General features: G+C 36.5%; 1 protein-coding gene across 14 annotated transcripts in view; it reads left to right on the forward strand.

Moving 5' to 3' along the window:
* Positions 1–789: 789 nt before the first annotated feature.
* Positions 790–25,780, forward strand: part of PHF20L1 (PHD finger protein 20 like 1) — a 72,122-nt gene continuing 47,131 nt past the window's right edge. For 2 of the 14 annotated variants that reach the window (XM_084749162.1, XM_084749156.1), the window contains exons 1-8: positions 791–1,086; positions 3,145–3,264; positions 16,221–16,392; positions 16,531–16,615; positions 19,884–19,972; positions 20,192–20,281; positions 24,719–24,932; positions 25,456–25,581. In XM_084749162.1, coding sequence (XP_084605288.1) covers positions 3,182–3,264; positions 16,221–16,392; positions 16,531–16,615; positions 19,884–19,972; positions 20,192–20,281; positions 24,719–24,932; positions 25,456–25,581 — 859 coding nt within the window. In that variant the 5' untranslated portion in view covers positions 791–1,086; positions 3,145–3,181. Of the gene's footprint in view, positions 1,087–3,144; positions 3,265–10,889; positions 11,006–16,220; positions 16,393–16,530; positions 16,616–19,883; positions 19,973–20,191; positions 20,282–24,718; positions 24,933–25,452; positions 25,582–25,780 lie in introns of those variants that run through there. The other 12 variants (XM_084749164.1, XM_084749157.1, XM_084749165.1 and 9 more) reach the window with 9 other exon arrangements.

Consider the following 25,780-nt stretch of genomic DNA (forward strand, 5'->3'; position numbering starts at 1 on the left):
TCACCAAACTCAGTGTTACTCTGTATCTATTAGAAACGTACATATGAATGAATGCCTTACTAATAAAAGGACAAATATGAGAATGTTTGCTTACTACCAAATCTCACTATCATTGGAATTTAGAGTTACTTTGCTGTTTTCATTGTACAGGATGAAGCAAGATAAATGTAATTGCCATTGTATGCAGTGATGCTCTTTAAAACATGGGAGGCAGGGTGAAGAGAAAAATAATAGACATTTCCTTTCAGTAGTACTTTGACTTGTTGATCTTTTCAAAGCTGGGGCAGGATTAATACAGACTCTGGGGCAAGGGAAGCAGTTCAGTAATGGCAGTCCCTATACCATTAGTTGTGTAAACCTATTCTATAACTGTCCTCCACTTCTTAGGAATGTCTGCTGTTTTGTAAGGATTTCTGAAATTGGCAAGTAGTATAAGCGTGCAGTTGTGATTGTCATGTCGTTTATTTATAGTTCAGTGTCAGCGATAAAGTATCCATTCAAGACATGTTTTGCTGATTTTGCAACAGAGATCAATGTGTCTGTCCTTAACGTGTGCTGGAACAGACATCGAGGAAAGTGTGTGGTGCATTTAAAAGTTTACGCAACAATCACAGGTTGCCTTCATGCTCTTCTTTTCACCTCAGAGCCCAGGTCTCTTTACTTGCCAGCAGCCCAGCCCTGGCCGAAGCCCCGCCCCACCAGAACCTTCCTCCAATCAGCTACGCCACGCGAGCCCGGCCCTCGCCTGTCACGTGACGTGACCCAGCCCGCTTCCGGCGCGTCGCGGGCGGCTGACGTCCGCGGCCGGCGTCGCGTCAGGGCTGGCCGGCGGTGGCGGCAGCAGCGGCGGCGGCGACGGCGGCGGCGGCGATGGTAGCGGCCCCCGAGCGGGCTTGAGGGCTCCGACCCAGCTCCCTCCCGCGCCTCCTTGGTCCGCCGCGGCGCCTCGGGTCCGGCTCTCTGGGCTCCTGCAAGCTCCCCTACCGCTGCCCGAGCAGACGCGGAAAAGGCCCGCGCTGGCCGCCCTGACGCGCCCCGGCTCGGCCCCTGACGGCCCGGCTGCTGTGCGGAGACGAGGCCGAGTCGGTAAGAGGCGGCGGCGGGGCCTGGAGGCTGCGGGGTCCCCGGGCCGTGCTCGCGCCCGCGTCGCTCTGGGCCAGCGTCGGGCTCCCTGCCATTCGCCGGCCCTATTGTCTGCGCGCCGCCGCGCTCCTCTGCCTTCCTTCCCTTGCCGGGCGGACGGCTGTCAACCTGCAGCTCCCGGGCTCTGGGCCAGCCGAGCCGCGGCCTTTCCTGGCTTCCCTTGCCACCCCTGCGTGCCCGCCTCGTCGTCCGCCCCCCCCCCCCCACCTCTGCTTAGCTTCGCGGTCTTTCCCTCACTACTCACTGGCTCTGTGTTTCTTTCTCTTTCTTCGCTGTCATCTCTGCTAACTTCCACCGTCCTTACATCGCAATTCTTTTTTTTAACGGCTTCCCCTTCTTTTTCGTTTCTTTTTTGTTTCCTCTACACACACTCTCTCTCTCTGTCTCCTTGTTACACAGTTTGACTTTAAGGATCTGTCCAGTAGATTGTCTTTTGTAAAAGTTGTTAGTTCAGATGCCTCCCTTATTCTCCCTTCTCCCCACAAGAGAATGGAAACCATCCGTGCCTTTTGAGGTACCTCATTCCTGAGAGTCACTTGGGGATTAGATTTACAGGCTGGAAGTTTGGTTTTAGGAAATGTTAGCATGACTGGCAAACTGCCTCTTCAGATTCTATTTCTGCGCATTTAAGTAACAGCCTTGTATATTGCACACTTACAAGGTTTCTATTTAAAATATTTATGTTTGTTCCCATTACACCCAGTGCACCCTGGCTATGAATCTTAACCTCACTGATGCCTTGCCAGGCTATTCTATATCCCATTAGCCATGAGCTTGTAAACTTGACACCCCTCCCTCCTCGTTTTTGTATCAAACATTGATACTATTTTTTTTCTTCCCTTTTCTAATTCAAAAAAATAGGAAGGGGCATTTGGAATTCTGTTTGCTGTTATGTTTTACCTATTTGAAATAGTGGACAAACCATCATTAAAATTTTCATTTGTTTGGGGTTTGTTTGTGTGTTTGTTTTTAAGCTGGAAGGATCTTAGTCAGTAGTAATGTAAAACATGCTTAAGTCATCTTCTTCCAACTATACCAGCTTTATACTCCTGATTACCAGCCAATTGTACTTTTATGAGACTGTGCATTACCAATTATATTTTCATTCCGCTATTGATACTTTGAGAATGTGTTCAGTTTCCTCAAATATTCATTAGTGAAAGGAAGGCCTCAAGTGTGCTAGGTTTGCCAGTGTGGCCCAATGAACAGTAAATATTTAACATGTGAATGAGCTACATAGAACTGAGGTCTCCTCTGCAGTTTTTGGGCTTTTGTTTGTTTGTTTGTTTTTTGATAAGAAACTTTTTTTATTGTCATTGTGGGCACTATATTGAATTAATGGTAGAAACCATACTCAGAGTCAAACTCTGGTATTATTGATTATTAAATGTGAAATTTAAGAAAAATCCTGTGCAACTTATGTTTAAAAATTTGAGTGGAGTGCTGTTGAGATAGGATGTAGTAACCATCCCGATCTTACAGAAAGATTGATGAGAAACCTCCCTGACATACTGCTTGTCCACTGCTTCGTCCACTGCTTCCTCCACGGTGGTTTTTTGTTTTTTGTTTTTTTCCATTTTACATATGGTTGTACATCTTAACATACTAAAAGATTTTCTGGAAAGTAAGTGAAAAATGATTAACCTGGTCCCTTCAGTAAGCAGAATTGTCTTAAACACAACATTTATGGCCTTCTATGGGTGTAACTTTCATGGGAATTTTTGAGTTAAGATTTGAGGCATTTTACCCATTAAGTCTTAATAGCTTGTTTCCTCTTTTTAGCTCTTTTTCTTTTCTGTATTTCTTTTACTAATTCCTTACCAAGATGGCTTTCCTGTTCATGCTACCTACAGGTTTTAGTAATCTTTCAATTAAAAACCTAGCAAATATTGTGACTTCTATGTTTTATTTTGCAAGTTACTTAAATCCTGTCTCTTCCCTTAAACAATATTTCCTGTGTATTTAATTCCTTGAAATCTAACTTTCTTTTTTCCTCTTGAGGTAGTGGAAAGAAAATACTGAAGAATAAGATCTCAAGATGAGTAAAAAGCCCCCAAATCGTCCTGGAATCACTTTTGAGATTGGTGCTCGTTTGGAGGCACTGGACTACTTACAGAAATGGTATGGAAAATACAGAGCTTGGACCCAAAGCACAAAATCTGTAGCTTTACTAAGTCAGTTGCTATTCTAACCACCTGTCAGTCACATGACTATATTCATCCCTTAAATATACATGCACATTGGGCTTTAGGTTTAGGATTTAAAAACTTTAGACATTGTTTAGTACAGTTTGAGATTTGAAAGTGTTTGTCTAGAGTAAGAGCCAAATAAAGAGGTTTTTACCCTTGAATGACTAACAGCTGTACTGGAGGAGGTTAAGGAAGGTTAATTCATACAATCAGCTTCCTACAAATTTGGCTAAAAACCTTGATGTGTCTATTTTCTTGCTCTTTACCAGCTAATGTTAGTGGTTAGGACTTGTACTTTCATAGTGTACATGTGCATCCTTTGCTCTCCCACTGAAAACCAAAATCAAAACCTAACCATCTCCTTCTTTAAAGAGCAGAACTTCAAGGCTTGTTGCATCTGGCTGTTGTGCTAGAAACTAGTCCTCTCAGAATGGCACTTTTTCCCCTTGTTCATCCTTGGTCATCCGTGCAGGTGGTCGTATAAACACTCCATGCACGTCACTTACACAGTGGTGTAGGAAAGGGTGATATGCTAGTCTGATAGCCCTGTAGCTAGGAGAGGAGGGAAACAACACACAGGTCACCGGCTCACAGAGCAATAAGGACAGGGGAACAAGTTGCTATTCCAATTAGTGGCTCATCACTCTGCCGTCTAGGCAAATGTCCTTTTGTTGCCATTCTTGGGCCACTCAGAAGAGCATTTGATAGGTTCTACCTGGGACCAGTGCTACCTTTGCTCCCCTCTCCTGACGCTCATTTGTTTTGGAGAAGGCCTAGTATCTTAGTTTTCCAGGACTTTATTCACTACACACTTTGACATTTTTTTCTCACCATAGCTCCAGGAAAGCCATAATGGGAGCCCGTAATTTGCTTGTGATCAGTTTGCATTTAGTTAACTTACTGAATTGGCAATGGCAGGCAGAAACCTTTTCTAGTCATAGTATTGACTTGACTAGCTTTTGTTAACATCTAGCTTTAGATCTCACTAGCTTAATGGCCTCACTTTTGTGCTCTTCTTTAGGAAAGTTTGAAAGACTGCTTTGAGGTTGAGTGACACAGTTATCCTGCCCCAGCTACTCAGTGGGTAGTTCTTTTTAGTATGTATATACAGTGTTCCCTTGAACTTGGGAAGCACCTGAGAAATAGGCTTCATTATAGCAAAGGTGATTAAAAACAGAATCTATATTTTATCAACTGTTAGCTAGGATGTGTCAGTGACAGTGGTGAAATACTCCCAACTACAAAATTGTGCATTTACACCATGCAGCAGAAAATTCCAGTTTGTGTAGGGATGCTTCTTTGGTTGTGAGTCAGCCAAGGTTGTTTTACTGTGGAGGTACATTATTGAAACTTTGTGAGGTATAAGTATAGAAAGAATCCACTTTTATGTAAATCTTCACTGGTTTTTAAGTTGCTGCTTTTATGAATAACAAATTATTTCATACTCATATATTCTCTTAGGCTTATTAGTTCATGTAATAGTTTTTAGGGACACTAACACAATTTCAGCCTTGATATATAAGAAGTTTACTTTTGGAGGTGAAATGTCTTCTAATTCAGTGGCTATTAAATTTTGATCCAGTAATTAAATTAAAAAAATATTTTTAGAGAAATACTTGTTCAGACTTTGCCTGATTATACTTTAGTGGCCTATAATTGCTGAAAGCAAGTTGGAGTTGAGAATCTCTTCTCAAAAAGAGATTCATACTTACGAAGCTAATGAAATTAGGTTTTAATGTCTACATGTATTTCTAGTAAGTCCAGTGATAATGGTTTTATTGAGAAACATTGGCCAATAAAGCAGGTTTATTTTTCTGTTCTCAAGACATATACGCTGAACCTTATACTGTGGTGTATTTCCTTTTAAAAAGAAGCATTAGAGGGGCTGAAGAGATGACTCGGTGGTTAAGGGACCTTGCTGCTTTCCCATAGGATCCACATTTAGTACCCATGTGGAAAGGCTCACAACTGCCTATAACTCCTGCTCCATAGGATCTGATGCTTTCTTCTGACTTTCGAAGGTATATTCACTCAAATGTTTGTGTACACACACACATACACACACCGCTTTACAAATATTTTTATTTTATTTTATATGTGAGTCTTTTGCCTGCTTGGTGCCTGAGGAGGTCAGAAGAGGAAGTTAGAGGTGGCTGTGCACCATCCTGTAGGTGCTGGGAAATGAACCAGGTCTCAGGAGCAGCAATTGCTCTTAACCACTGTCCTTATAACCCCACCCCACGCACTTAGAATAAAAGAGAGAGAGAGAGATGCACACAAACATAGCTTCTCCTTGAGAACTCACCAATATTACATAGAGATTGTTACTTCCTGTTTTCCAAGAAGCACACAGCTTAAAATGGAAGTCACTGGTGACTTGATTACCTGTCTATACTGATGAATGGAGACCTGAGAAGTCATCCTGGAGTTTGACATTTTTACTTTGTATTTGCTTTTGTTACCTAGATCTACACAGATCATCCGCTGAACATGGACTTTTATGTTTTAAGTATCTTGCCATCTTATTTAAAACAATTTCTTTTAATTCATTTTCTGAACAACCTGAATAAGGATGTTATTGTTCTAGATTAGCTAATGTAATCAGCCATTTTAAATCTTACTTTTCTGTTATATTTTCCACTGTTACCTATGTCTACTCACATCTTGACACTAAGTTTGGAAGACAATATAAGAATACCAAAACAAGTATTTTTGGTATAGGAATGTATTTAAAGAAAGAGAACGTTCGTAATAAAGTTATAATGGAGACACTAAGTGGATGGTTTTTAATGTATGCAGTTATTTATTGATCTGGTAAGTATGAGAAAATCATGGTTTGCTTAGCAGCAGCACTGGCTATTATTTATACAATATTTTTAGGATCAAATATCTGAACTTGCTTTGAATTCTAGAACTTCAAATTTAAATCACTGGCATAAATGCAAAGGGAGAGAGAGAATTGAAAAATAAACCTCTAGGGATCTGAAGACTTCAGTGTCCAGCCTTCTAATAGGTTTTAGTGTTGGCATGAGAGTGAGCTAGACTCACACAGGAAAAACATGTCACTCCAGCAGGCTGTGAGAGCAGCGTCTCTGAGGTATTCTCCGGTAGATGGCTAGATTACAGGGCACTTGTACACACTGACGTGTAGCCACATGCAATATAGTGGATAAGAAGAGATGATGACATGGTTTTAACAGTTTAGCTGCTGCCTTTTGATGAAGTTGTTACTCTGCATCAGTGATTTATTTATGAGAACACAGCAGATGGAGTGATATGCAGTTAGTCTTACAGTATTTAAAATATAGTCAAAGTACTCAGATGAGCTCGGCTCTTCTGACGTCTTTTGGAATATTCTTATTAATTCTAGATTAAAGCAAAGGAAAGCAAGAGATTAAAAAAATGTGGAGTTGTCTCCAATTATGAGAGTTTGCTAGAACAGTTTAAATTTGAGTTGGCAAATGCTATTCCCACACATTTGGAAGGTTTGAACTGTATAGAACATTTGCAAATGTGTTTAAGTTGTTCACCAACTGAATTTTTAGAAGTGTGAAAAAAATTCAAGAAGTTAAGATTATAGTAGTGACAGATACCTTTTAATTGAAAATAAATGTACATTTTCTGAATAAAAAGTAACTTTAAATTGGTGGCTCTTCAGAGGAATATAGAGATGTGTGATCTATACTGAGGGCAGGACAATGCCCCTGCAAATTAGCCATCGTAAGAGTAAAGTGGTGTTAGATAAGTTTGAAATTTATAGAAACACTAGGTGGATACTTTCAAGATTGAGATTCTTTAGCTGATGTAAATAAAGTCTTTATTCTTTTGTGTTTGGAGTTTCTAAAGATGTATTATATATATATTTGAAATATAATTACTTTGAGTCACTCATTGTTATTGAAAGCCTGATTACTGAACACTCAGGGAAAACAAATTGGAGTTGCCAACATAATTGAACTACATATTCCACAAAAAATATTTGTAGACTACAGTTTAAGCACTTTTTGCAGAGAACTCAAATTGAAATGGTAAGAGCTTTGTTTTAAATTCTAATGTTTAATCTACTTTAATCATTAGATGGCCCTGTGCTAGCATACAAACACTTTAAATTTCCTCAAACCAGAGCTCTGCCTGCTGTATTTAAGATCCTGATGATGAGACTCTCCCAACAAAAAAGTATGAAAAGCGAGATTAGAAATACAATAGGGTGGTCTTGTTAGTTCAGAACACACCTGGTCCTTAACCACATGCTCTCAGTATATTGCTGCATTTCTTAATCAGTTTTTTTCTGATCTACATTTTTTAACCCTATTTTCTTTGGAAAAAAAAGTTATTGGAAAAAGTAAAATAAGTTAGAAGCCTGAAAATATGTGTTGTAAATGCCCTTTTGTCATGAGCTTTGTGTCTCTGCTTTGGTGTTTTAGTGGGAGTGTTCCGTGGTAGCTTTTTTCCAATTAAAACCCCAGTTTCTTTTATCTAGTTTTACCTTTTCTGAGTTGATAAATAATTTAACCTTATTAATGGAAGGACCTACTACAGACATGAGACAAATAAAATAGGTATAAGGAATTTATAGGTAGTTTTTCAAAACTGTCACTTAGATGAAAAAATGGTGTTCAGAAATATAGAGAAAAGCCAGAATAATTTGGAACCAGAATATAGAAGTCTGAACCATTTGGATGATAGAAACTTGTCACCAGTAAGATCACCAGTACAATGCATTGATGCGTAGATTTCCAAAGCTTTTAGCCTGTTGTCCAAATGTCCCTAGGCCAGCACTTTCCCTGACTTATCTAGTAATGTATGTACATAGTGGTTTTTTTTTTTTACTGAAGACATTTATTCTTATCTTTTATTTTTAAAAAGAAAAACAAAGGCAGATAAAATCAGGCCTTCATATAAAACCAAATTCACAGTTTGTCTGTGGGCATTTTTTCCCTAGAGCCACTAAAGTGTTGATGGCCTACATTTCCATTCCCTCCAAGCCAAGGAGGGAAATTGAGAATTTGAATAGACCTTGGAAATCAGTAGTCTTACCCCCCCCCCCTTTCTCCTAATAAGGAAACTGAGGCCCCCAGAGGTTAACCGACTTGCGCAAGGTCAGATGAGCCCTCTCCCACTCTTGTTCTTAGAAGTACAGTTTTAGGCAAAGCAAGTTAATTTCAGGTCTGCCTGTGCACAATTTGGATAAATGATTCCTATGGACTAAAAAACTTTGGTTCAATCATCTATCATTTATTACCTCTTTAAGTTGAACAAGTTATTGGACCTTTTGGTTCACTAGTTACCTCACTTATAAAAAAAAAGTAGGTTGAGTTTGGTGTGGTAGCATATACCTGTAATCCCAGCACCCAGGGGCCTGAGACAATCTTTTAAGATCTGGCCAGCTTGGTAGAATCCAGTCTCAAAAACAAACAGTGGGAAAGTAGTGCCTTACAAAAAGAAACCTTTGGGGATTAAAGCACACAGTATACTGAAAGAAGTTTAGAGCTTAGCATGGTTCTACCACGTGGTATAGGTACCCGATATACATTAACATCAAATAAGGAAGAGCCAAGTGAAACAAGTCAGTGTAAATATGTAGAAGTAATCAGTAGGAGCAAAAACCAAACCTTATTGGAAAGTATTCTAAATGCTAACTTTTAAAGAGAAATAGATGCATCCTAGAATTCTGGGTTTGACTGGGAATTTTTAAAAGTGTAGTTCTAAAAATCAGAACAAATTGTCCAAAGTACATGAACCTTGAATCCGATACAGGTGAAAGGGAGAGCATGATTTAGTGAAGGGGGGGGGGCGGTTCTTAATCTAATACTTTAGTGTAAGAAAGTAATGGAATAAACCTAAGAAGCAAGTTGAAGTAGAAGTTTTTACTGGCAAGTGTCAGTAGGAGTAAGTGGGTATGCAAAAATCTGAAAAATCACTGATGAGAATTTTTACAATTCAGGGTAAGAGAAGATGTGATTTTTGAGTCTCTTAGCATTGAGACTCATTTTATAATATGAAGTTTGAATTAAGATTTTATTTTCATTATTATATCTAAAGTATGAAAAAGTTAGCATGCCGGTGGGAAAGTGACTTTTAACTTACGAGCATAGTAATATTATTGCATCTTCATTGCCAGGGTAGTCAGGAAGTGAATGAGGGAATTTTGAAAGTTACAAAGCATAATAAAAAAAAAGTATGTCCAGGAAGCCAACAATAAAAATAAAGTTACTAGGTTACAAGGACATTGCATTTGCTATATTTACCTTAGGTTTTATTTGGCAAGTAATCATCTAACAGTTACAGATAAGACAATTCTTACTTCTGTTCCTGGCTGTCCTAGTAGGTTTTAGATATTTTTAGCAAACACGTTATAAATGAAATTTTTATTCACATAACTGTTTCAGATTGTCAATCGTTACCTCCTACAATCTCCAAACACTTAGCTTTCTTTCTTTTTCTTTCTTTCTTTCTTTCTTTCTTTCTTTCTTTCTTTCTTTCTTTCTTTTCTTTTCTTTTCTTTTCTTTCTCTTCCATTGGTGTTTTCCCTACATGTACACCTGTGAGAGGGTATCAGGTCCTCTGGAACTGGAGTTCAGACAGTTGTGAGCTGCCAAGTGAGTGCTAGGAATTGAACTCAGGACCTCTGGAAGAGCAGCCAGTGCTTTTAACCATGGAGCCATCTCTCCAGCCCTTAGATTATTCTTAACTTTTTTTCTGTTTGTTTATTGCTATCCTTTAAGGCTTATCTGTTTGTTCAAACTTATATACTCTTTAAATACTCTTTGTGCATGTTAGTATAATACTGTGTCATCACTCATTCTTACATTGCCATGGTTTTGATTCTCCTTTACTGAAAGGAATAAAAAACTTAATTCCTAGTTATACAAATTATAAATTTTATTATCAGCATAAACAAAATAACTTAAAATATATATCTCGAAAACGTATTGGGATATTTTTAAAAAGTACCTTTGCCATTTTGTTTGCATGACATCTATTCAAAAATTTTAGTAGCATATTCTGGTTATATGTAGTGAGTTGTAACTTAGTAATAGTTGTGGACTCAGTCCTTTGCACACATAATTTTTTTATGGTTGACTTTATCGATATACGTTAAAAATATCAGGTTGTAGCAAACTAGATAAGTCAGAATGAATTTCTTTTAAATACAGTTAAATGCTTGTTTTACTGCTACCTTAAAATGATATTTTAAAAGTTAATTTGTCAGATGATATTTCTGGCATAATTGCATGTCTTGCATTCCAGAAGTTATTTGTCCATAGGCATCCCTTTAAAAGTCTAGTTGAACTTAGGAATACTTGTCTCTGAAGAAAAGTCATCTACCTCTGCCCTAGACAACAGCATTTTGCAACAAAGGAATTCCTCAGTCTCTTGACTTAGTGGATAAGTTAACACAATAATAAATTGAGCAAATAGAGCATATATACATATGAAATATATATCTTATCTAGCAAATTTAAAACAAAAATAAGAGCAATATGAACTGGGATAGGAATTCACCAGCAGTGACTTCTTTCTTAGACTGCTTGTGTTCTCCTTGTGTTTTGGCAGCACTTGGAAGTTGACGGAGTTGGGAACTGATACTATACAGCTGCAGCTAACTTCTTTGGCCAATATCTTTAGCCAGTGTCTGGTTCTTACTGAATTATGGATTTAATCTAGAATCTGTAGGTACTGTTACTCTCTCAACAATTTTATGCAAGCTAGAAACATTTATAGTGCTAAAATTGCAGTATTTAGACAAGGCTGTGAAATTTAAGTTTTGAGAAGGTAAAAATAAATTATTTTTGTCAGTGGTGTTTCTGTATTTGTAGCTATGGCTGTGGCTTCACTTTGTTACAGGACTTAGACCTGGAAAGGCTCAAGTGCCAACCGTAAAGGCCAGGTAAGATTAGCAGAAAGTGGGGCTGGAGAGATGGCTCAGTGGTTAAGAGTACTGCCTGCTCTTCCAGAGGTCCTGAGTTCAATTCCCAGCAACCACATGGTGGCTCATAACCATCTATAATGTGATCTATGCCCTCTTCTAGCCTGCAGATGTATATGCAGGCAGACATTGTATACATAATAATAAATAAATATTAAAAAAAAAAAGAGCGTGCCCATCCCACTCTGTTCCTCTAGGGTGCTATTCCTTTAAAAAAAAAAGATTAGCAGAAAGTATATTCAAGTGAGATTTTTGGTATTTTTTTCCTACTTTTCATATATATTAGTCTAAATGCCTGTAATTCATTTTAGAGTGGACAGTTTTCCCTCCATTTTCTGAAAGTAGACTCTGTTTCCAGGCTTCCATAATAAAGGACTTACAAAGCCAAATTAAGTCAGAACAGTGCAGGCAATTCCTGACTTCAGTAAATCCCACTAGATTAGAATCTTGTGTGCTCACTTTGTCTACTCTTTGAAGTGGGATTATTGTGGGGAATCTAGATTGTAAATGCTTTGTTATTTACTATTCAGCTGCAGTTAGTATAGGGCCAGAGAGCTTTACATAGAATTTTGCCATTAAGGAGTCATTCTTTTAGTGAGGTGCCATTCTCTTCATTTCTTCACGTTAAATCTTGTCTCTAGTCACTCCGGCACCTTACTTGACAAGTAGACTTTGAATTCCTAATCCTCCTACTTAAATATTTTCCTGAATCATTCATAAATGTCTGTGGTTTAGCCTAATCATTATTCTTTTTTTTTTTCTTTTTTTGGTTTTTCGAGATAAGGTTTCTCTGTGTAGCCTTGGCTGTCCTGGACTCACTTTGTGGATCAGGTTGGCCTCAAACTCAGAGAGGTCCACCTGCCTCTGCATCCTGAGTGCTGGGATTACAGGCTTGCACCACCACCGCCTGGCTCTAATCATTAATTATTCTTAACTCTTAACAGCTTTCTGTGATTCAGACTTTAAAAGTGACAAAACCAAAAACATGAACACCACATCTTCCAAATTCAGAAAGAAAAAATCTTATGTTCGGTTCACAGTCAATTATAGTAAGGCATAAGTAGCATGTAAAAACATACGTGCTTCAAGATAGAAAGGTGTTTGTGAGTATATTTGCTCAAAAATTTTACACTATGTATCAAAACATACCAATAGTATGGGCATCTGTTGGAACAGAGGAATTATTTTGCTGTATAGAATTATATTTGAATTGTCATATTGGGATGTGCATTGTACATGTGTTGTGGAAACCTTAGCATGCTTTTTCCTTTCTAGGGTGTAACCAATGGCCCAATTAAATAGGAGCCCTATGCTTTGTAAAACAAAGGATCATTTCATTACCTTGGTATTTCAAAGCCCTTTAAGTTTGAAACAAACTAACAAGCCCAGCTTAATGTCTTCCTGTTTTCCTTTTTCTACTGTACTGTACCAAACAGAATATTACTGTTGCCTTCAAGTGCCCTCAGATTCAGAAGGTGAAGTCCTTGAGGACAGATGATACATCTTGCTTTCTTCAGTGACCTCATTTGCTGTGGTTTCACCCAGATTCATAATTTTTCAATATCAAACATTTAATTAACGATACCTTGTGTGTACATTGCATTTGTATTCAGAGTCTTAATTCTTGAAATGTCCTACCAAGTCCAATATGGACAGTGTTTCCAGGAGCCTTCAGTGAACTTCCCAGTGTTCTCAGAATTATTTAAGCATGTGGAAGAAAGTTTTCTATTTACTTAGAAGATTTTCTGTGTGTATTATAATCACTTATGTATAGACTTAACCCACTTACATTGGCGTGGCTTTTCTATCAGCATGTGCTTTGAGCAAATGCCTGTACCATGTATATTCTTTAGTCCTCACCTGTTAAAGCAGATTATATTATCTATAGCATGGACAGAAAACAAGATACAGCACATACAAAGAACAGTGAACTTTTAGTAAGCAAACAAGATAGAAACTGATATACAAATTAGTATTTTTACCCAGTGCTCTAAATTGAGCTCAAAGATAAAATGATGATAGAATTTAGTTAAATTTCTTTTAATTCTACTGACAGTGCCTCCCTCTCTTCCTCTCTCCGTCCCTTCTTTCCTTCCTTCCTTCTTTACCAAGTGCCATGTACCGAAACTGGGGCTTTATTCTTGCTGGGCAAGCCCTCTGCCACTGAACTAAACCTCTAATCCCAGCTTTGATTTAATATTCAGGTATATGTTCCAGATTCTTGATAACATTTCTGACACCTTTAACCTTCAAAATTTGACTAGTAAAACTTATAAAAATAAAAAATAGCTGATAATCTTGTGCATTTACATTTATTCCTGGCAGTAGCGTAGGTGTGCATATCATTCTCTAGATACTCGTGTAGAAACTAGCATGCTGTCACTCACCCTGAGGAGGCTCCTCATGGTGTCATTTGTTCTAGTTGTTGCTTCAGGCACCCTTTCCGCCAACAGAATTGAAAATGTTTAAGGAAAACCATAAGCTGCTTAAAAATAACAACCTAGATTTACATTATTTAAATTCATTCAGATTTTTTACTGAATTGAATTGTGCTGTGAAAATAGAGTTATATTTGACTCTTACTTTGTCGCTTCCTACTTTGAAGAATGTTTTAAACATACAGCGTTCCATACATTTAGAATTTGAAGGAACCTAGAGAGCAAAGCCAAGGGCTTTGGATTTTCCTTAAAATTTGAGTGATGTGATAAGTGAAATTATTGTATTTAATAGAAATACCTTCTCATAGTGCTGCAATGGCTGGTAATGTTGAAAATATAGGGGACCTTTGTTGAAAGTTTCTCTGTATGCTACAATAATATTATATTTAAAAAATTATAACAATAAAATGAATTAAGGGAAACATTACAATTGATGAGCCTTATAGATTTCGTTTTGTGTAGGTGGATAGGCATGTCTACACAGAAGTATGTTAATTTTAGGTTTTCTGGTAACAAAATGTTTCCTTACCTACATCTCCCCATAGACTAGGAGTTAAGGTTAAGGTAAGCCAACATCCTTCATAGTTCTTAAGAAACCTGAAGACTGTGTTCCTTTAGCATCATTTCTTTTTCCTGCTGCATGCTGCTGAGGTAGTTTAGCTGGTATGGCTGTGTCAGATGCTGGGGGCTATGATAAGGAGCATAGCTTAGGTACACCAGAGCTCATAGGTGTGAACAGGATTCTAGCATCGTGGTCCTTAGTTATGCATTGTCTTTAGACATGTTAAACATTTTTAGATAAAACAGGCTACATGTTTCCTTTTTGGTAAAGTCAAGTGCTTTATCGTCATTTACTGACAGAAGCAAGAAGTCTTCTAGTGTGTAGCTTAATTTCTTGATTCATTATTCCCCCAGCTTATTTGATGTTGGAGACCTTTTGAGAAACATATAAATGCCTTTGGTGATGCGCACACTCACCAGCACTTAGTTTTGGAGCCTATCTAGAGTAGATTTCAACATGCAGAGTTCTGTAGGAGCAATGGAAAAGGGAGTCGAGGAAGTCAGTTTTGAGCACTGCATACTGAACAATGAGAATCAAAAGGACAGGAAGAGCTGGCGAGGTGAGGCAGGAAAGATATAAAATGTATAAAAGGATGGGTGGAAGAGTATGGTGTATGTGAAGAACTGCAATAGCTCAGTATTGGCTACAAAACTAAGAAATCATGTCAAAAAAATTCAGTCTATTTAGATATGTAAAGAACTTTGAACAACATGACTGACCTAAAATAATGGTAACCTCAAAGTGTCACAGTAACTTTGTTTAAACTTTTTAAAAATGAAAACCAAAGCTCTGAATTTATTTTTTTAAAATAGAAAAATGTGAGATAGACAGTTATAACTGAATCACCTTCCATAAATTGCTATTGAGTTCTAATATTGCTTGTATTTTAAACAGCTCAGTCATCTGTGAACATATTAATGTAGGAATAATGTACTTTTCCTTATAAAAAATTAATTGAATTAAATTTCTACTTTGTAATTAATCATAGGATAATCTACCTGTGAAGAAAATAACAATAAAAATATGTTTAAATTTACAGTTTTGGGTTTTCCCTTCCCAGCATCTAGGCTTACTATAGAATAAAGAAAAATATAATGTGTACTTACACTATGTAGAAATAGAGATATAGTCTGGGGAGATAGGTCAGTTGAGATTATGAGGTCTTGAGTTCTACCCCCAAAATCTGTACAATAAAAAGCTAGAAGTAGTGGTATGCACTTATACCACCAGCACTGTAGAGGCAGTTAAAGGCAGATGTCTGGGACTTCAGACTGTCCAGGCTGCCTGGCTGATCTAGAAAGTCCAAGTGAGAAAAATGGATAGATGGTATTTGGCAAATGGTAGCTGAGGCTGTCTTCTGGCCTCCATATTAATAGGTACACACAGGCATGCATACACAGAAATGAGCATGTATGCAAAAAGAAGCAACATGGTGAAATATTTTAAGTATAATTTATATATATAATCCTAAATACAAACCTTCATTTAACTTTTTATTTTGTATAATACAAACATAGCATTTGAAGAATGATAACTCCATTCTGTTAGATAGCCAGTGTTACTGTAACTATAGAAAGTCTCCAACTATAGTCTTTGCAGTTTCTATTTTCTTACTGCAAATTATACATTATATTTATATATTCAGAGCTGGGATAATGGAATTAAAAAGTAAGGATCTGTTTACTCTTCAACATATACCAGCACATTGGCTTCTTAAGTAGTACAGCACTTTATATTTTGCATTCAGAATATACTAGAGGATTTATTTTACAGCTTTTGAGAGCAGTCATCTTAAAATGACAAGAATGGTGATGTGTATTTTGTGGGTTCAGTAGCTGATACTGCCTTTTCTCATAGTTTTAATGGTAAGTTGTATACATTAAAATATTTCTGTTTATTAATTTATACTTGATGACATAAGGATTACTCTTGATATGAAGCTTTTGTATTTTTTTGAGGTACCCATCACGAATTGAAAAAATTGATTATGAAGAAGGGAAGATGTTAGTCCATTTTGAGCGTTGGAGTCATCGTTATGATGAGTGGATTTATTGGGACAGCAACAGGTTGAGACCCCTTGAAAGACCTGCACTAAGAAAAGAAGGGCTAAAGGATGAGGAAGATTTCTTTGTAAGTAGGAAGCTTTTCCCATTTGATGCTTTTAAAGACATAATGACATTTTAAAAGGATCGTGTCAAATTTAAGAGCCTTTTTTGTTAGTGAAATGTTTATTGTATATGGAATTGATCTTACAAGTTGTTTGAATAGGATTTTAAAGCTGGAGAAGAAGTTCTGGCTCGTTGGACAGACTGTCGCTATTACCCTGCCAAGATTGAAGCAATTAACAAAGAAGGTATGCATTTGACATGACCTGAGACTTATATAGGACTGAGAGAAAAAATTCCTTTATTTCAGATTTCGGTTAAGGTATATAGTTGTTACATATAACTTTTTTCTTGTTTTATGTTGTCCTGTGTAAATTTCCTGCCAGTATTCTTTACAGGGACATTCATTAAATATTGCATAGCATGACATGGCTCTTGACTTTACATCCTGAATCAAAAGGCCAGGTGTGTTAGTAAGCTTTACCATGAGCCTGGAAATTTTCAGAAAAATAATGAACTTGACCACTTACCGTCTTTCAAGGAAACAGTCCCTGCACACCAAGTGACAGCTTTTCAGGGACATTTGGTCTACCCAGGGGACACTTGCTATAAGTTGTGAAAGACTCATAAGCTAGTTAGAGCTAAAAGGGTTTTGTTTGAAATGGATAGGGGGGTAAATGGTTGGACAGAAGCAAAGATCAATATGTGAGGATCTTAAAAATCTCTCCAATAATGGATTTTATTTTTACTTGGAAGTGATGAAAACAATGGAGGAAGTTAAACTTTGGGTTAAAATTAAAAATAAGCTTGAAAGAAATAGAAGGTAAGATACAAGCAGCAAACATGTAAAAGGATGTGTAAGGAATTCAGTATGAAAAACAAATTACAGTACTCTAACTGATAATTACTTAACAAAGATCTCAGTTCCATTTATGGTTTTAGTGATTTGGAGCTGCAGGTGAGGCTGTGGTTTCATTTCTAGTGGTTGCCCACTCACTACAGGAAGAGCTGAGAGACCACTCTGTCACTAGGTATGCAAATTGTTTCCCCTTTGCCTTTGTGTGCTTACACTTTTGTGGAACTGTGTTCCACTATAAATTTTTTAAGTCTTGTACCTAAGCACCCTAGTGTTCAGTCCAGAACCTAGCGCAGAGTAGGTCAGTCAAGACCATTGATTACTCTGTGCCGATCGGTAGCAGTATGGGTAGTAAGAACTCATGAATCTATTCTCTTGGGTGTTGTGTTTTTCCCAAACCAAAGTAAAAGCACATGATGCTCTGTAGCTTAAGATCAGCTTTGTTGAGTATGGAACACTTTAGGACTTGCCATAATTTCTAAGCATGTGCTTGTGCAGTTGTGTACACACACATGCAGTATACTCAAACAAACCACTGTCACTGCTTATCCTATTCTATTTATTCACAGGTTTTAAAACAGAAAATTAAGATTCTATGAGTAGAAATGTGATGTTACTGGTACTGTAACAACTGCCATTTCTAGAACAAGTAGTTTTAAGGAGTCTTTAATGAAATACTAAGAGGTAATTTTTAAACTCTTTTCTAGAAGTATTAATGTTGATTTCCATATGTCCCACATGGTAGATAAGCCTGCCTCTCTTCTCGAAGAGGAAAAATGTGGGAGTTGGGAAAACCCCAAAATGGAGCTAACTAATGGGAGCATTTAGATTATTTGTGGTACAGATTACCCAAGTGAAGAGAGAGCAAGCAGTACAGATCTATGAATAGGAAAATGAACATAAATATTTATATGGTAGTTTATCAACATGACCTTTCAGCAAAAATAATAGATTTCCCCCTTGAACCTATGATTTTCCTAGGCATGAATTTTGACTATGTTTATGGTACCAGGCCTAAATCTGTGGAAGGGCCTCAAAGCTGATCAAGATAGCAATTGTTTGCCCACCTGCCCTCTCCTGTGTAGGCTTGCCACTATTGCACTAATTAACACAGTTTGTTCAGTAGATTGCTATTATGCACGTGGAGTAAGACCATTGGTTGCTTTTCTCTCCCAGAAGCCTGCTCACCCCCTCACCCCGCCCCCAGACAACAGTAATTAGACTCAATGGGTTATTAAAAAGAGCATGTGAAGTTGAGGAAAAGATAGGTTATGGGTAGAGTTTGAGGGAGAGAGTAGTAGGGATATGGATGTGATTAAGATACATTGTATCCATGTTTAAAAATTTGAAAGAATTAAAGTGGAGAAAGGATAGTAGGAAATGTGGACTAGAGTAGACAGAGAAGTTTTCAGCTTGAGGAAGGTCATTGAAAAGTGGTTAGAGTTTGGTGCAGTACGAGAAACAGGATGGCATCCAAACGGAGGAAATAGCATGAACAAAGGCTGGAGGAACAAAGGTCCTGCCAGTAGTTTAGCAGACTACATGGGCCACCCCGCAGTATCATGTGGAGGAAGGAAATGAAGAAACAGTTGTAGGAATGATGGTAGTGCAAGGTATGTATATAATTTGGCATTCTTAAAAAATTTCCATTATCTTTACATCCTTGCTACTCACTTGATCATTTATTTCTTAAATTCTAGTTTAGGTTTAGAACTTTGCAGTATTTATTGAATTATGAAATTATATGAAAATGTGAAATAAAATTGTATTTTCAGGATACAAAAAGAAAATTCTTTTTACATATATGCCGTTGGCTTTGAAGTCAACTTCATACCTATTAATAATAATGATCATGCTTCTTATTTGTATTTCTTTTGAAAAGGCCAGATATCTACTTAAAGTGATGTTCCATTTTTCATAAATGAAAAATCTGCATAACTTTTTCTATAAACCGTCTTTAATATTGACTTGGAGCATGAGATCTGCCACAGAAAGTGAATGTGTGTCAGCATCTACAAGCAGACAAATGCAGGAAGGGAAAGGCATATCTGGCTGCACAATGTGGTAGAGATGGCTGTTCTGCTGCCGAGCTGAGTGTTACACAGTTGCTATCCTCAGCTTCTCAAGTTGATCGTGGTGATCTGTAAACACCTTCCATTTTGATGCTTTCTTAGTTATTTTCTAACTTACATTTCACACATGAGAATATTCTTTTGCCATTTTAATACTATTGTAAATCTTCCTGGGAAAATGATTTTATCATATATCAGATCTTTCTGTTTCCTAATTTAAAAGTAACTTTTTCCAAGAGAAACAATGATCATTCCTGTAGAAACACTGTTTCTATAAATTATGGTTTTATATTTATGAGCTGATTCTAAGGGTATTTATGTCTTTAAACAATAAATTTCAAAATTATTCTCTCAAGATCAAAGTTATTTACAGCTGAGTTATCAGGAGTTAATTTGTGCATATTTTAAGGAAGAACTAGTTCTTTAAAGATGGAGAGAGAAAATATATTTAATAGCTCAATGGAGTACAGGACTGTGCCTGTGTCAGTGCAGCCACAAAACATCTTTTACATCTCACCATTATGTTTAGACTCCAAGTGCTGCTGTAATGTTGCAACTTTCTAATTATTCTGACTGCTCCTATTTCAGGAACATTCACAGTTCAGTTTTATGATGGCGTAATCCGATGTTTAAAAAGAATGCACATTAAAGCCATGCCTGAGGATGCTAAGGGGCAGGTAAGAGTGTTCAGTATTCCTGGCTACTTAAGGGATGTCTTTCTGAATGGCATTTAATCAATATATTTATGTATATATTTTATTAAATGAACTAATTGTAGGGTTATGTGCTGAGAGCCCCAAATAGCAGCAAGAAAGAGAAGCTTAGTATGTAAAATAAATTATACACTTGATTTTTGCTTCTTTGGTTTTAGACCTGCTAAAGTTATAGGTCACTAGTTTCTGTTCCAGGTGAAATCCCAGCATCCACTAAGCTGGTGTTGTCCTATCGACCCAGCTGGATCGTGTAACCAGTCTATGGGAAGTGAGGTAAGTGCCTTTTTGCTTTTAAGTTTTGTTTTGTTATATCTGGTATATAGTCTTATTTAGAAAGCTAATTTTTAATATTAAATTTTATATAAGTTTCTTATCGTCTTCTTTCTTTCTACAAATCAGTTATTCACCTTCCTTAAAAGGCGCTTACCTGACACTCTGTAGGCTGTTTTAGGGAGGGCTCTCTGAGTAGCATAATGGAAGCAGTGCATTCTGTGCTTTGTTACTACTCAAAGCAGGAATGAATGGTGAGCATTTGAAGGAGAGTCTGGGATGGAGCTAAAAACATGTTCCTTTTGCTGAATATGCTTCCTCAAAGATTGGAAAGAAAGGTGCCATTAGAAACGAAAACTATTTTCTTTTATGTTCTGCTGTTATTTGGGATTTTCAGCACCTGGACCTACAATTAATTTAAGAACTTGAAAGTAATCAATGAAAATGTCTAATGTGAAAATATGTTCCCTATTTGTTCCACACCATGTAGCGAAAACTGTTATCCTGAAGTGTCTTAAAAATCACATGATTAGTTTCAGTTAGGCCTAAGAACGTTATGTTCTGCAACTGTCTAATTGCACATTTGAAATAATTAGTTTTGAGTATTTAGAAGTGTGTGATTGCTTGTGAAATGATCAGTTTTTGTATGTAATTTAAAGTAAAACACTTTCAGTAAATCACATTGTATCCTCCTGTGTATTTGTATTAAGGAAATAATTTTTTTAAGCATCCAGTAGTGTTCTTTTTAGTTTCTAAGTAGGAAGACTAGACAAAATATTGGGAGGATAGTTTGCTACATAACTTTAAGTCAGTTTATTTTGCTTTAATGCTGTGACTAACTATAGTTATTCAGATGTCATGAAGTGACACTCTTATTTTGCCTTGAAACTTTCAAAGTGGGCTACTGAGACAGTTTGGTTTGTGGTTGAGTAACAGGCTATAGAAAATAGATTTGTCAGATGTCATATTTAGAAGTATTTAGTCACACTGCAATGTGCATTAACATTAAGAGCAATGCCACAATACAAAACTGCTTGATTGGCAACATATTTCCTTTAATTTTTCATTGTCCCTCATATGCAGTTTAGAAATATTTACTAAGTATTTTATGAGTTATTTTATGAGTTTTCCCCAACTAAGTATTTACTTTAGCTTGAAATTATGATAAAACAGGTAATGAGGCAAAGCTGAGATTCTTTTTCTAGAGTTTGATTAGTTTGAGAATCCTTTTATGAAAATGTAAAGAAAAGCATCTTATATTAACTTAGCAAAGAATAGTGCACTGACTAAATACATAGTGGAAATGTTCTTCTTTAAATCTTCTTTAGCACCTGAGTAAGATGAGACAATAATAGCAATAGCAATTTTATGTACATGAATTTCCAGAATTGTTTTCTTAAGCTTAAGTAAAAGTCCTGATGCTATTCTTCTTAACTTTGGGGCAGTTTGTTGGAGCTATTTTACTTTGATTGCATTTTAAAGATAGCTTGACCCTTCAGAGAGCTTTCAGAATTTTTTCTGTTTAAGTGTAAGCTGTAAGCCTTCTGGTACTGTGTTTGCAGGCACTGATCTGAAATGGTAGACATAATTGACTGCAAACTAAAATGTCTTGTCTTCATCCCTGTCTTTTTCTGTATAATTCTGAATGTCTTGCTAGTGTTGATCTATAGTCATGAAACTGACATTTCCCAGGATAGAGATCAGTTCTCAGGCTAGTGAAATATCATAATACTTGCTGTTCTCTCTGATACTCCCACCCCTATTGAGCACAGCAGTAGTAACTACAGAGCAAGAAACAGGCATTTGTTTTAAATTTGAAGTTTGTAAACACAGCCTCACACCTCCTTTATTCTTTCTGAAGGTGTGCTGATATAAAAGTATATTAAATGCACTGAAGATTGGCCTATAAATGACCTATAAATCCTCTGCAATTCCCATTTCTGATATTTTGCATTTGTTGTTGTATTGGTGTTAGCAGATATTTTCATATACATATGGTTGATATTTTTAACCTTATAATTGTGAAGGTCAGAACTTAGTGAATTGAATGACTGATGTACAGTTTCACTCAGCTGTTACTTGCAGAGTGTCTCCTGACTCAAACCTCCAGATTTCAAAACTGTGTTCATTGTTAATGCCCTTCCCTGTTGTTCTGGCTACAGATCATTTTGAGTATGTCATTGGTTCTAATTCTGATTCATGGAAAAGCATCTTCAGTTAATTTTGACAGTGAAACTTTTCTATGTAGAAGTTCAAGGGCTGAACACTGGAGGTAATTATTTAATCACATGGCTGTAATGCTTGCCATGATTAACCAATATATGATTAATAAGCATTTTTAAGTATTTAAAATTTGAAAGCTACAATGATACTTTTTTGGCTCTGTCTTTTTTGAAGGTAAAATAACTTGAGATGGAAATTACCCCCACCACATCTAACATTGCTCAGACAGCTGAAACAAACAAAACAACTGTAGTGTGGAACACAGAGTCACATTTCCTTTTTCTAATAAGTTTGTAAACATACATTCACTGCATGAAGCACTGTTGGTGTGATTGTACTTACTCCGTCTCCTTATCTACTGTGTTGGCCACTCCATGGTTTTCCTCTATTGGAGTTATCCTCCTCACTATTTCATTGTGTCAAAGCTCAACCTTTAGTGATAGCAGTCCCTAGCTAAACTGTGTTGGCCACTCCATGGTTTTCCTCTATTGGAGTTATCCTCCTCACTACTTCATTGTGTCAAAGCTCAACCTTTAGTGATAGCAGTCCCTAGCTAATTCCTCTTCACCTAAACCTTTCTGCATGCATTCCCATCCCTGAACACATTGACTTCTTTGCCTTTGTTTAATGTCTTTCATCTTGTTTGGAGGACTTGTTTCCTCTGTTTTAGCTGTCCATTTTTCCAGCCATTTTTTCTGTCTTTAGAGACCAACTCCTATGCCTTTATTTCTGAAATCTCCCATTACTTTTGTTTTTAGTCAGAATAAGGCTCTTCTGTTGTCGCATGGTATTTTTTTTATTTCTCTAGTGTGTGCCCTGTCATATCATCTTTTCTTCTTTTTTTTTAAAAGATGTTCTCATGTAGCCCATGTTGTCCTTGAACTTTCTATGTAGCTCAGGATAGCCTTGAACTTCGGATCTTCCTTGCCTATACCTTCCCCATCACACTGTCTTATGGTTAATTTTATTTCTTTATAAATTCCTTGATTAAGCCTTTATTTTTGATCAGCTTCTGTGTTTTAATGTTAGACTGATACCTGGCTTTTCTTGTGTGATATTTAATAGAAAATGGGAAAAAAAGAAAAAGAAAAAGAAAAAAAAACATGTTAGGTAAAGCACATGATGTGCAGGTTATTTCAGTGATGGAGGGGAGAGAGAACTGTAGATGCATTTGTTGTTCATTCACAGTGGCCTGTTTATCTTTACCATGTATTTTCAGGGATGAATAGTTAGTGCCTATACTTTTTTGTTTAAATTTGTTAATACTAGTGCTTATGGCTCCTTCATGCAATCCACTCATTAAATTCATTTTATGTTGTAAAATTCTTTTCAGTTGCTTAAAATAAGAACTATGCATGAGTGGATACAAATGTTTATTTAGAACATACTTTCTTAATAAAATTCAATATAGCACCACTTTATGCTTCTTACTTTCACAATAGAGAATTTTCAGTTAAAAATAAAAAAAACCTAAAGATTCATGTAGGGTGAAAAAGATTTCTCATCAAGTAAAGGCTTTTGGTGCCAAGTCTGATGACCTAAGTTTGATCCCAGGAACCTACATGGTAGAAGGACTTAAACAATTTTTTTCCAGCATGCATTTCATAGCTTGTGTGCTCCCCATACATATAGCATAAATAAATGTTCTTTAAAAAGATTAATTTAGCAACTAACAATTTTCTTTACTAGTATTATAAAAATGTGATAAATCGATCCTAAAGTTTAAATGTTTAAAGAGTAAAATAATAGTTTAATTTCTAAGAAATTAACCATGACTCAAATGGAATGTGCGTCTGAAAAAGGAACAGTAGCTTGATCAGTAGTAATACATTTTTCTCAATATTCAAAAAAGTATAATGTAATTCTCTTCTGTGTGGTCCACTGTATTATGAGAAGGAAAAATAATACCACTTTTACCTCTAAAACATTGAAGTAGCATTCCAAATTTTCTAAAGGAGTTTTGATTAATTGTATAAAACATGCCCAAGGACTACTTACTATTGAATTTTTTTTATTTTATAGTTGGATTTTCAGTTCAGCTAATTATTAGTTTATTAAGTTAAAATCTCAGTCATGATGATAATCTGCCACATAAATATAATTATCTAATTTTTACATGTATATGTTTGAGTAGCTATCAGCATGCAATACATATTTTTATTAGTGAAGCTAATGTTGAATTTTTAATACTTCATGTTTTATGTTTTTCCTTTGGAGGACTGGATTGCTTTAGTCAAAGCAGCTGCTGCAGCTGCAGCGAAGAATAAAACAGGGACTAAACCTCGAACCAGTGCTAACAGCAATAAAGAGAAAGAGAGAGATGGGGGAAAATGGTTTAAAGTACCTTCAAAGAAGGCAGAAACTTCAGCTTGTATAGCCACAGCAGAGACTGAGAAGAAGGAAGAGCTACCCACATCTAGTGAACCATTTGGTACAAAATACATTCTTATTTTTCTTTCCTGTGACACAGGTAAACTGAGGTAGCAAATAAGCCAAAATCTCTCAGTCACCTATCATTTTGAATTTAGAATTAAATTATTTGCCCCTAGCATGATAGAGTGACTGACTCTACTATCTTATATATAACTTTGAAGATTAAAGGTCAGCATTTGAAATTAGCTGCTTTTAATATTCTTGAGTATCAGTCATTTGACATTAGTAGTTTTGTGTTTGACATTGTTGGTTTTAGTTTTTAAGGGATTGTGCTGTTTCAGTTTGCTATGTAGAAGAAGCAGTAAGTCATTCTCTTTGAGCTTTGCTTCAAGAATAACTACGCAATAGGCTTTTATTTCTGTTATATCAATCCAGAGGGATTTGTGCTTGTTTAAGTTATAATCAAACACTAGATTAAAAAAATACATATAAATGCTTTCATAAATTTGCTGTCTATTAATTGTTTGTCTTAATTTTGGTATTCCAGACAAATTCTCATATATGTGTTCTGTTAAAAGTAGGACTTCACATAGACAGCGTTCCAAAGATCGTCTTTCCACAGCCAGAGTGCACATTAACAAACAAGAGGAAAAGTAATCAAGGCAACTCATTTCAGGCAAAGAGAGCACGACTGAACAAGATTACTGGTAAACTACAATGATTGTTTTGGCGGTAGGGAGTAGCGGGCACTAGGGCTTCATGCTAGAGTAGTTTCTTTTAGTAAAGTAAAGTGGAGCTTTTGGCTCGATATAAGGTAAACATTTCTCAACACTGTCAGCTTTGTCTGTTATAAAATGTGAAATATAGCACATATTTTCTACCTACCTCACAGGGATGTTGTGAGGA

Source organism: Acomys minous (genome assembly GCF_964271855.1).
Source record: "Acomys minous genome assembly, chromosome: 12".
NCBI classification, from domain to species: Eukaryota; Metazoa; Chordata; class Mammalia; order Rodentia; family Muridae; genus Acomys; species Acomys minous.